At 41.9% G+C, this 11,447-nt stretch overlaps 1 protein-coding gene across 1 annotated transcript; it reads right to left on the bottom strand.

Annotated features, from left to right (window-relative positions):
* Window positions 1-235: 235 nt before the first annotated feature.
* timm44 (translocase of inner mitochondrial membrane 44 homolog (yeast)) lies at window positions 236-11,441 on the bottom strand. Its single transcript, XM_008300972.1, has 13 exons — window positions 11,390-11,441; window positions 10,783-10,887; window positions 9,539-9,745; window positions 9,358-9,438; window positions 9,091-9,240; window positions 8,709-8,845; window positions 7,853-7,938; window positions 5,467-5,559; window positions 4,935-5,059; window positions 4,294-4,344; window positions 4,068-4,157; window positions 3,754-3,864; window positions 236-1,026 (listed from the first exon to the last, which is right to left on the bottom strand). The coding sequence occupies exons 1-13, from the start codon at window positions 11,417-11,419 to the stop codon at window positions 907-909; spliced, it is 1,386 nt and encodes a 461-aa protein (XP_008299194.1). The 5' UTR covers window positions 11,420-11,441; the 3' UTR covers window positions 236-906.
* Between the last annotated feature and the right edge of the window lie 6 nt (window positions 11,442-11,447).

Below are 11,447 nucleotides of genomic sequence, written 5' to 3'. Positions count from 1 at the left end.
TACAATCAGGTTTACGCAGGCGGCTAAAGCAAATGAGTGCTGCTCTGAAAACTGCACCAAAAAAGTGGAATTTTTCCCAAAGGAAATATTATGGCCAACACTGAAATCCCACTCGAGGATTTAATCTAAAATAAAATAATTAGCAATTGCCCTCGAAGGCATCAGATGACATCCTCCGAAACTGACGGCACGCTTAAGCAGGGTAGAAGGTAATAAAATAAAACGTTTGATAGAATCTTTTTCAAATGTGAAAACAGGGTTCATCTTTATTCTTCATAATAAATATAGGCTTTCTCACAGTTTAACAATTACATCAAACGATTATCATACAAGCAAGGACCGTGATCCTTGATGCTGAGGATGGCAGAGCGCTGATTGGCACCGACCGCTAAGAAAAACACAGAGAGGAAGAGAGGCGGACTCGTTAGACGGAGACAGGCGGCGTTCTGGGGAAACTAGTTCAGGATTTCAGTTAAAAAAACTACGTCACAGGTTCTCAAATTCATAGTAAAATAGTGACGTTGAATAACTTTATTTCCCCTTTAAAGACGGCGGCCCCCCCTGCAGCAAACAGATCCACGCAGGCCGCCGCAGGAAGTGCTTTGGGTGAGTGTGATTGGTGCTCTACTGCCCCCTAGTGTGAGCCGGAGGAATGGTCAGGAATAAGCCGTCAAAGAAACCCAAAGTGAGTGAACTCAAAGCAAGTGTAGTAAAAAAAAAAATAGAGTGAAGCACCTAGCGTCTAGCAGCACTACACCACCATGCTCCTGTAGTGAAGTGAGCCTCCTGTGTCCATCTCCACATGTCTTCCTCCCCTCCCCCCCACCGCCACCAGAATCCAGGTCCAGGGCCTGCTCGGGTGCAGCGTGGCCTCTCCCCCGGGTGTGTTGTGCGCATCAGAGAGTCTCAGAGGATCTGTTCGGTGCTCGAGGCGGAGATGTCCAGCAGTCTCCAGGCGGCGTACGGGTTCAGCTCCTCCTGGTCTCGACACAGAGCCCAAACGTACATCATCCTGAGCACTTTGTCCTGGAGGACGAGGAAGAAATGAGTCATTTCTAAACGGTTCAGTCAATGCAAGAGGATCTATTGTGTTATGCTGGCCTGATCTCAGCCATGTGGGCTTTAATATATTTATTTGACTGCATACGTCACCCCCCATGTATTCATTCTTATTGTGTTTTTTATATTAAATCAAGCCGCTAATACCTCAAACACTGCAGGACAAAATCCATCAGTGTCCTGTGAGTTAGTCGACTCGGCAGAACCTAAAACCCCCGTCAGAGATAGTCGGTATCAACTTTCTCTGCTGCTCAGGTTTTTTCCGTCTGAGCTCACATGAAAGCTGGCATTTAATGCGTCATGTGACTCCACACAAAACAGAGTGATGCCGTGCTGCCTGCGTCACTCACAGGAACTCATTGTTATAACGGAGAGCTGCGAAGAATATACAAATATATTACGATTAATCCGATGAGTTAATACCTTTATATTCCGACTCAGTGACTCTTGGTGAAGCTGCTTATTTCTAACTTAAAGCTGCACATCAGAGCTCTGAATCTTTACGCGATGATGCTCAGGTGAAGGTAACTCGTTAAATACTCTGTGTCAAATACCTAAAACATACTTATGCATTTGCTGCATCACTGCGTGGAGGTTCCCGGTGGAAACGTGATGCGTAACGTTTGTGTTGCTGTAACTGCACGGCTTCGCTCAGTGTGATTATTAACATGCAGCTCAACAGGTTTACAGATAAGACGCATACGATCAGGTGAGAATCTGTGTTGCTCTGAGAGGTTACGGTCAGGAGAAAAATCGGACGCATCTTACAGCTGATTTAAATGACAAACTCTGAACAGAAGCTGAGCAGCATCAGTTGCCATGGTGATCTAGCAGGTTAACGAGACTAAAAACTAAGCCTCAATATACTTTTATGACCCATTAATCTCACTTCATAGGGCACCGGTTGAGACAAAAAATAATATAATGAAAGAAGAGTGTGAAAAAACAGCAAATCAAGTGTATAGGAGGAGCCAACATTATGCTCCTTATGCTCCTATTACAAACCATCTGCTCTTTTGTGCATCTTCAGGAAGTACAACCATAAATTCTTGCAAGATGCTAATGAGCATCTTTATCTATGATGTATCTACGGTCTGACTTGGCCTCGAAGTAAAGGAAGAAATCAGGATTGGCTTTAACTTCCCAAACTAGCGTTCATTTTGTGAAGTTATGTCATGAGTTTGAAAAAAAGTGGTTGATTCACTGTGCGTTACACCATGTATAACTGTGTCTGTGACCAATAAAGGCCTTGAATCCTTCCTCTCACTCCTTGACAAGATGACAAACGTGAGCCTGCTGTCTCACATCGCTGGCATTTTGAGGAGTTTTCTGCTTCTGCAGCAAACTTTTTGTTTGCTTTTATAGTATGAGTTAGTTGTTTGACCCTGATGTCCGATACGTCTCTGACCGGACGCAGTGGTAGTAAAGAGTCACAGCAGACGTCCATAAGTGCAGAGAGTGTCATTCAATGTCCAGGCATCAGGATACAGCTGATAAAATCCGAAGAACAGTACATCCACCATTAATCCTCTGGCAGTAGTCTTGCACTGGTCGCTGGGCAGCTGCCAGCCGAACAGTGGATCCTCTGACCTCTTTACTGGTCACATGCGTCCCTGAAACGCCCCGGAGGGAACGGAGCGGCTGATTTACTGCCCATAAAGCTGTCCGGGATCTAAATAAATACAGGCCTTGCCCAAACAGCTGAACATGGCTCCATTGTCTCTTCACATCCTCTTAATGCCTCATTTAAACGAGGTTCTCACACATTGGTGATGATGACAAAGTGCCAACTAAACGGTAAGTGATCTGCACTTATGTGGTGCATTTCTAACCTCAGCTGGGCTCTATAAAACGCTTTATGATGTGTTTCTCATTCACACACACAAGGGCACTTTGGGAATTGGACCACCAACCCTGCAATTAGTGGAAAACCCGCTCAGGTGGTAGAGCTCCAGCTTTGTGCTGTTTTTATTACAATATACAGCAGAGATCTGTTCTGCAGACGTTTAGGAGAAGCTTTTCCAAAAGTTTCAAAATGACTCCTGCTCACAGTCGAACTTGCAAAAAACATCCCGAATACGTTTATGCAAGTTAGTCAGAGTGCATGAGTCTTTTTTTTTTTTTACTTTTAGAGGTGCAGCAGCTGTTTTCTTGGCAGTGTGTACCGTAATTTCCGGACTATAAGCCGCTACTTTTTTCACACGCTTTGAACGCTGCGGCTTAAACAATGACGCGGCTAATTTGAGGATTTTTACGAGTTTGGCGAATTTGCCTCGAGATGAAAGTGACTCTGAGAGCAGCAACGAAAGAGAGACGGAGGAAGTGTGTGACGAAGGAATTCTGAGGCTGAAGAAGACGACTTTAGAGGAAGAGGAAGATGAAGATAGCGATCAATGACTCTTCCTGGTAGGCTGCTGTAGTTTTTATTTCCTTAACCAGCCGTGTTACAGGCACTGTTCGGAAAAAAGCAATTTGTGTATTTGTGTACGTTACTGGTACGTATTTAAATAAAAGTTTAAAAAATCTTTCTGTGTAATTATCTCATGTTACAACGTGGACACCTGCAGCTTATAGACAAGTGCGGCCTGTATATGTACAATTAATTCTTTCTTTTTCAAGTTAGTGGGTGTGGCTTATATTCAGGTGCGCTCAATAATCCGAAAACTACGGTACGTCCATTTGTGTGTTACTCACAGGGTCTCCCTCCACCACGTCTCCTTTGGTGTTCCGGATCACCATGACTAACTGAGCTTGGAACGTGATAATCAACACCGGTCCCTGGTCCATCATCTTCCCCATGGCCAGCTGGGGAGGAAAACACACAAACGCTTCAGCTGAACCAATAAATTTGACATTTTTTTTAAAGGCAGAAATCAAGAGTTAAAGAAGCTAATAGTGGCTCAAGAGATTATATGAAAAAAAACACATAAAAGTTGAGATCTGTTGAGATTTTAAACCCCCGGAGTGTCGATACTTGAAGCCTGAACGCTAATCTACAAGGAACTTACGTCGATATTGTCAATGTCCAGGATCTTGGAGTGGAACTGAAGCCCCATGGCCTTGGCTTGCTGGATTGGATGTGCGAGTTGGCTGTACGTCTACAAATCCAATAAAAGCAGGAGACAACATTATGGCTACTCGCTCAATGAAGAGCTGCCAACGTGTACGCGACTGTCAATATTAATATGTCGGTGTTAGAAGAGGAAAAACATATCCGGGAGAGAAAAGTCGTACCGCTTCGTAACACCAGTCCTTCAGGATCTCCAGCTCTCCTCTGATCATCGCCTGTGTGAAAGCAGAACAGAACAGACATAAACAAAACAAAAAACAGAAAGAAAACCTCGGAGCTACGTCTATAATCACATGTTTTACAGTGATATTTAAATTAGATATACTCCCACTTTTATGTTGTACAAAAATAAAAATAAAAACGTCTTAAAAGAGACTCTCACAAAAAAGAAAAAAAGACATTGCCTTAATTTGTTTTTCTGTGATCCATATTTAAATATAAAAAACAGCAGTTTTTACCAGATCAGACAAATTTGGAAAGAATTAATCATTCTAAAGAGACAGAAGTGATTTTATTGCTGAATGTATCTGCACAGAAAATAAAAACATCAGAAGTCATCTGGAGCCTTTCTCACATGGTGTAATCCTGCAAATGCACAGGAACATATATATTTTTTCCGATCCCTCCACAGTCGAAGTGTCCTTGGGCAAGACCCTGAACCTGAAGTTGCTCCCAATGGCAGGCAGCACCTTGCACGGCAGCTCTGTCACCATTAGTGTGTGAATGTGTATGGGGGTTTTTGGATAAAAGCGCGATATAAGCGCAGACCACTAACCATGATATCAGTATTCGCAGCTCAACATACCTCCAGTATATTGGGGATGATATCGTGTTCACACTGCTTGAGAAAGGAGTCTTTGTCAAAGGAGGGATCCGCCTTCAAAATCTCTGTTAAGACCTCGGACATCTCCGTCTTTGAAAACAGCCCACCTGTACACACATGCACGGAAAACACATGATTACTTCTACATGATTGCTTCTGAAGACAAAACAAGGTCAACAAGTACAGAAAAGACAAAGTGAAGCAAGAGAAGAAGAGCAGAAAATAAAATGTTCAGGGACAGAATGTGTCTAAAGAGCTCCATGTTTGTCTCGTTTATGGTGAAAATCAATAAACTATTTTACAGAAACTACAAAAATGGTTCCATTTACTGCACTTAACTTGCTTTATTTCCCATCCTGGACAAAGACATCATGCAGACGTCTCTCAGTATCTCAAAACTGAAAATTACCACGAAACACTCTATTAAGCGCCTTTAAGAAGAAGAAGAAAAAAAAGTCCCCATCACAGCTTGATTAGTCTGATTAATGCAGACTGTCAGGCAGACGTCTCTCACCTATTAGGTCGGTCATCTTGTCGGTGACAGCGCGGGACGCTCTGATGAAGGCGTTGTCGCTCTCGTCGTACTTCATCTTCATCTCAAAGAACCCTGCAGGTGGCACAAAGAATGAGAGCGTGTCAGGTGGTACGCGGAACCCCGGAGCCTCCGTCTCAATTCTCTCAGATCAGCAAATCCTCTCAGATTCATGGGAAGTTCATACGCGGAGGTTAGACGCCTTTATTTATTTATTTTTTAAAATCCTGTCACAAAATGAATTCCCTCAGGGTCTGCTGGTTAGACAGAGTGAGGAATGACGTAGCTAAATGCTGAAGCTCAGCAAAAAAAAAGCTGCTGAGTGATTGATGAGGCATCGTATGGCTCCAATATGTGTCCTGATAAATGAACATAAACACACGCTTGCATCTCTTCAGCACATTTGCACAGAAACACACGGAACATGAGTGTGTATTTAGCAAAGTTGGTGACGCAGCAAAACTTTCCCACTGAGCACCTTCACTCGTACGTGCTGGGAGATTTTGCACATTTCGAGGCGAACTGTTTGCACAGTCTGAGTAAATGTTTTTATCTCTTTTATAACAGGCTTGATTTGCTTCGTATTTGTCTTGTAACACTTTATTTAACTTCACTGTGGAAATCTTGTCTTAAACTTCTTGCACCTTCTGCTTCTGTGACAAAGAAAAGTTCATGAGTCTCTGCATCAACCTAAACTGCAGCTGGATTAGAAGCACGTCGTTGGTTTTTAAATCGCGAAGCCACGGATAATCAGCGAACGAAGCCACATTTTGTCAGTTCTGCTGGAGCTGCTGACGGCGTTGTTTTGCTGAGTTAAACCAGCCAAAACAGTCATCTGCTGCAGATTTATCCAGTAACTGAAAGCTGACATATCGGTCGCTCCACCAAACCCTTACTATTCCAAAAACATGCTGATGCTGGCGTAACCGCAGAGCTTCAAATGTGTTGACTTTGTGCAACGTCCTACCTGCAACCCAGGTAATTTCTCACCTGTCTAAACATTATTAATCATCAGCGTTGTTTCCTTTAACTAATGTGCATAAAATCAGCTAAATCAGGCCGGTGATGCAAATTTATAAAGACCCATTTCACGCCACCGAATCCCAAAGCAGAGCCCTCTATTAACTGCCTCCTGATTATTAGTGGAGCCTCGTGAAGTTGAGGGTCAGTAAAGTAATCACCGTCCAGGCAAAGACGTGCACACAAGTTTTAGGAGTCACTGATTTAGATTAATGCACCTCACCTCACAACAACAGCAGCATCATACATTAGATTTCTACGATCTAGCAGTTACATAGGAGGGTTACAGAACCAACTTATGAATGTTTTCACACATGAAATTGCAGATTTAAATCCTCTAATTACATTACTAACGTAAAAGGGAAAGAAATGCTGTGTAGCTCATTAAAAGACTTGTGTCCAAACAAACCAGTCTCTATAAAAATGCCTTCAAACAACAACTATATTATTATAAAGCTCTGTCCAGACATGTCACATGTAACACTGCTGCTTCATCAGTCTGTTAAATTGACAGTATTCAGTCATTCATCCTCACAGCTTCATTCAAAAACCAGAAAGCCAATGTTTGTGTTTTATGTGAGATTGTGAATAACAAGACTGAATATAAACTATGAGCATCTTATCAAACTGTCCACATAACATACAGAATAGTTTATTCCTGATTAATTCTGTCCATGTGTGATGATAATCCAACTACTACTTTACCATCAGTAAAATTAAAACATCCCTGTGACGTAGTCCAGGACTAAAGCTGAGGACGACAGCGCTACGTCGGGGATAATTCATAATCATTAAAGCATTTAATGAAGTCGGCAGCACTGCTGAAGACTCAGCTGCTGTCTAATGCTGCAGGTATTTCATAAACTCAGAGGAGAAACTTCTACAAGCAGCTGGAAGCAGCGAACTGAACCTCAGCTCTTGTTGACGTCTTGTAGGATAAAAATCATGAATTTCAGCTTTATGTTTAATCGCATTCAAGTCATTGTTATGGGCATTCCAGTAGATCTATAAGATAAATCAAAACAGGTGACTGAGAAAGGTGTTCAGTGATTCTGGGACACAAACTGTGTCTTTTGCTCTCTGTGATGTTTTTGGACCAACATTGGTGCTGAAATGTGGAAAAAGTCTAAAACAATTCACACAACTCGAAGCACCATTGCTTCTACATGCCTGTTTGTTCATGTGACTGGGCGAGGCTCATACTTCTGCCATGTGAGCAGGTGTTCAGTCAGACATGAAGCTGACATGTTCAGTCATACTAATGGAAACCAGAGCAGGTCTGACAGGTGCTTGAGTAAACACCTGAAGAAGCAGAGACAGGACGATAGAGAGGTCGGGTGTTTCTTACTGTTGAAGACCACGTTGTTGTCTTTGAAGTCCTTCCACTGCTGGTACCATTTGGAGTCCTTGTGGAGCACCACGCCCATCGCCTCCCTGCAGAACAAACAAAGTGAAGCTTTAAAGACCTCAAACTGATCGTCTCATTTACCCACAGAAGAGGAAACGTGGCTGCATTACAGAGAGAACTATTGTTAGGACCCAGCTCTCTGGGATCAGGAACAGATGTTACTGGTCAGGTAACGCAATTTATTGCTCAGTGACAAAATTTCCAACCATAAAACGGCAACAGGTGAACAGAGCTAGTGGGTGTTGCTAAATTAAAGAGCCAAATAAAACCAAACAAAGTCTAACAGAGTTGTGAAACTATCTAAACAAAACCAAAAATTCTCTAACCAAACCCACACCTAACAAAAGAAACTAATGAGTGCAAAGTGCCTCATAACACACATGACAGAGAACACAAGACGCCAGTAAACTCCTAACCGAGTTGTTTAGCTGCTACCAGGAGTTAGAGAGAACACAGAACTGAACACCAAACACAAAGACACGACGGGCATCAAGGCAAGCTGCTCACAAAACTGAATAAAACACAACAAACAGACGGAATAGTTGTAGGAATTAGCTTTCAGAAATGTTATTCCTATTTAAAAATACAGTCTCTCATCTGACTGTAGTTTGTTTTTCTCTGAGTTCTGATTAACTTGGTTTGAGACACTTTTCAGAAATAAAAATGTCAGTCTTTCGATGCTCAACCAGCTTTTTTAATCAGACAGCGTGAGGCCAAATGAGCGGTGCCAGCTGTCTCTTAATCTGAGGGGCGTTTCCCTCCTCGGTATCAGGGCGAGCAGAGGGCACTCACGTACTCGTTGGCTTCGTAGACTTTGCTGTCATCTCCTGATCCTTTAGAGGAGAACTCGGTCCTCTTCCGGAGTCTGGCAGGAGGCCGATATGGACCGGTGTGGCCCAGATCTCCGATCTCTTTCTTCACACTCTCCATACCCTAAAGACAGATTAATAAAGAGCAGACAAGGAAAAAAAAGCTTCAATATTCACTCTTATGCATCGTAACTTATTTCTAACACATTGCTCATCAAATATTCACCTCCAGTCGACTGAGAAGGTGCATTCTAGCTCTGCCTTTCACAAAACAATTGGAGATGATGCATTCATATCAAGACTTCATTTTTAAAGACATAAAAACATGCAACACATCCAGGTTTTAGTCATTCATGCATGCATGCATACCTGAGATATCGCCCTGAACGCGCCGCTCTTCCCCAACATCTCTCCGCTCTTAGAGACGTTTTCTGCAGAGCTCTTGGCTGTTTTGGCTGCTTCCTCCATTCCCTCCTTGATTTTCTTGCCAATTTCTGTACGAGTGACTTCCTCTAGTCCCTGTAAACACACACAGACAAGGATACGGATTATACGGGTTGTGTATCAACTAAAACAGCATGTCTATGATATGACAAGCAAAATAGAGAGACTTCATCTGAGTGAAATTACGTTTACCTCTTTAACCGTCTCTGAGATGTTGCCCAACTTCTTCCTGAGAACTTCTGAGGTCTTCACAGTTTCAGATTCTATATTTTTCTGGGAAAAGACAGAAAAAAATTGCATTAGAGCATTCAACCCTAACATTTTTTATACAATAACATGCATAAAGAAGCTGCATGCGTGAGCAAATCCTTACGTATTTCCGTCGAGCTTGTCTCAGTGCATCTGACTCCTCAAGCTTTTTGGCCTCTTCTCTGAACTTCTTGATGTTTTCTTTCATTTCTTTGTTCTTGTTCAGCTCCTGCTTAATGTTGTCCAAAAACTCCCCCAAGAAGCCTTTTCTGCCGCCGCCGCCCCTCTCCCCCGACAAATACCTCACCTGTAGGAGGGGAGACTGAGGCACCTTGGTGAGAGGAGACAAAAGCAATAAGGATGAATGCAGCTGATGCGTGTCTGGAGCATCAAACTTGAGTTTCTGTTCATTGTGCTGCTGAAGCAGTTAAGGCTAAAAAGACAAGTAGGAGTTATTTGCATCTTTGTCAAAGGTCAAAACAAATCTGCTGCCTAATTATTGTGAAGTTCTCTTAATCTATTATTGGTAACTTTGTGGATTTTTCTATCTAAAAGTAAACACATGCTGAAATCGCTGGATAAAAAATAAGTAGAAACTCTTGTTTCCCACAATTTTTTTGTCTTTCTTCAATATTTATTTGTAAATATATGCATATATACTTTATTTATTTATTTTATATATTCACTTATCTATTCCTTCCGTTTTTGTTTGCGTGAACATTGAACATGAAATAAAATCACACGCATATTGCTGTTCAAAAACACAGCTATTTCTTGTTGTTAAATATTCTTAAAATGTGTGTGCATGAATGTGTTTAACCTATATTTTATATATATTTCCTGTTCCTTATCATACCTTTAAGCTTATCTATTCCTTTCCTTATTTGGACAAATGAACATGAAACAAATAACTGTCCGTAAGGCTAGATAAATGTAGACATCAACGTTTTAAATGTATATAGACATATAAATGTGTATGTTTATTTCTATTCCTTTCATTTTACACATATGTCTGTGGGTTTATGTGTCTGTATAATTACATCATAAAGATGTACATATGTCCGAGCGTACACAGCTTTCTATTCTCACCCGTTACATCCTCCAACTTGTTGATATGCACAATATTCTTCCCTTTTTATCCATCCCAGATGCTACTTGAAACAGGTTTTCACATAACTGACAAACCTGACAATCACACTTGTTGTTGCTTCTTAATTTGAAAAACCAAAAGTAAGTGTTTGTTGTTTTGTTTTTTTAAATCAACAGCAACTTAAAGCAATTTCCAAACCAAAAACTTCTTTTTGCCTGTGTACCACAATAGAGCCTCCAGACAGATATACACATCAGTAAGATGCCAGGTGTTGTTACCTGTGGAGATCTTCTGAGGGACCCATGTATCCTGTAGATGTTGGGTCTGTTGGGAAGCAGCAGGTAAGAAGAAGGAAAAGCCACCAAACCTCTTCTTACACATATCTGCAGACAGACACACAAACTTCAGCTGAGTGCTCAGGAAATGACAGTCACAGTGAACTCCTGATCCGAGCACCACGGTGGTGAATGTCTGCTGCACTGAGCCTCGTTGTTGTGAAGGTACAGGTGTATGAGAGAGGCATGCCACAGGTGAGCCAGCAGCACTTCTGAATGACGAACACGCTTATAGTTGATAAACAAAACCGCTTTTAATGAAATAATGTTGTACAAAGTCCAAACTGATAGCTCACCACAGTTTAATTATAAGAATTAGCCTCCCGATGTTGTTCTGAACTCAGTGTCCAAACACCGGCTGGATATCTTCACATTCAGACAGCTAACTCACTTAGCTAAAGCTAGTTCAGCAGACTTTTTAGACAGATTTGTGAAACTCGCTGTCAGCTGTGAATCAAGCCGGTAAAGAAAACATGTCGTTTAGCTTCTCTTCTTTTTTTTCAGGGAGTTTTAGAGCTGATATTTAACAGAAACGGTCCCGAACACTCACCTGATAACACTGACACAAGGGAGTCGCCATCTTGAATGTCGTGCCAGTGACCTTCTCC

The sequence above is a fragment of the Stegastes partitus genome, unplaced genomic scaffold, assembly GCF_000690725.1.
Source record: "Stegastes partitus isolate 25-593 unplaced genomic scaffold, Stegastes_partitus-1.0.2 Scaffold1616, whole genome shotgun sequence".
In the NCBI taxonomy this organism is placed as follows: Eukaryota; Metazoa; Chordata; class Actinopteri; family Pomacentridae; genus Stegastes; species Stegastes partitus.
This window is presented reverse-complemented; position numbering and strand designations above follow the sequence as displayed.

Excerpts from the sequence above, each read along its gene's own strand:
- timm44 (XM_008300972.1), bottom strand. The coding sequence starts at position 11,419 with ATGGCGACTCCCTTGTGTCAGTGTTATCAG. Across the intron at positions 7,939-8,708 it reads AAAGTCTACGAAGCCAACGA|GGAGGCGATGGGCGTGGTGC; the intron begins GTACGTGAGTGC and ends TTTGTTCTGCAG. Across the intron at positions 5,060-5,466 it reads CAAGATGACCGACCTAATAG|GTGGGCTGTTTTCAAAGACG; the intron begins GTGAGAGACGTC and ends ATGTGTGTACAG.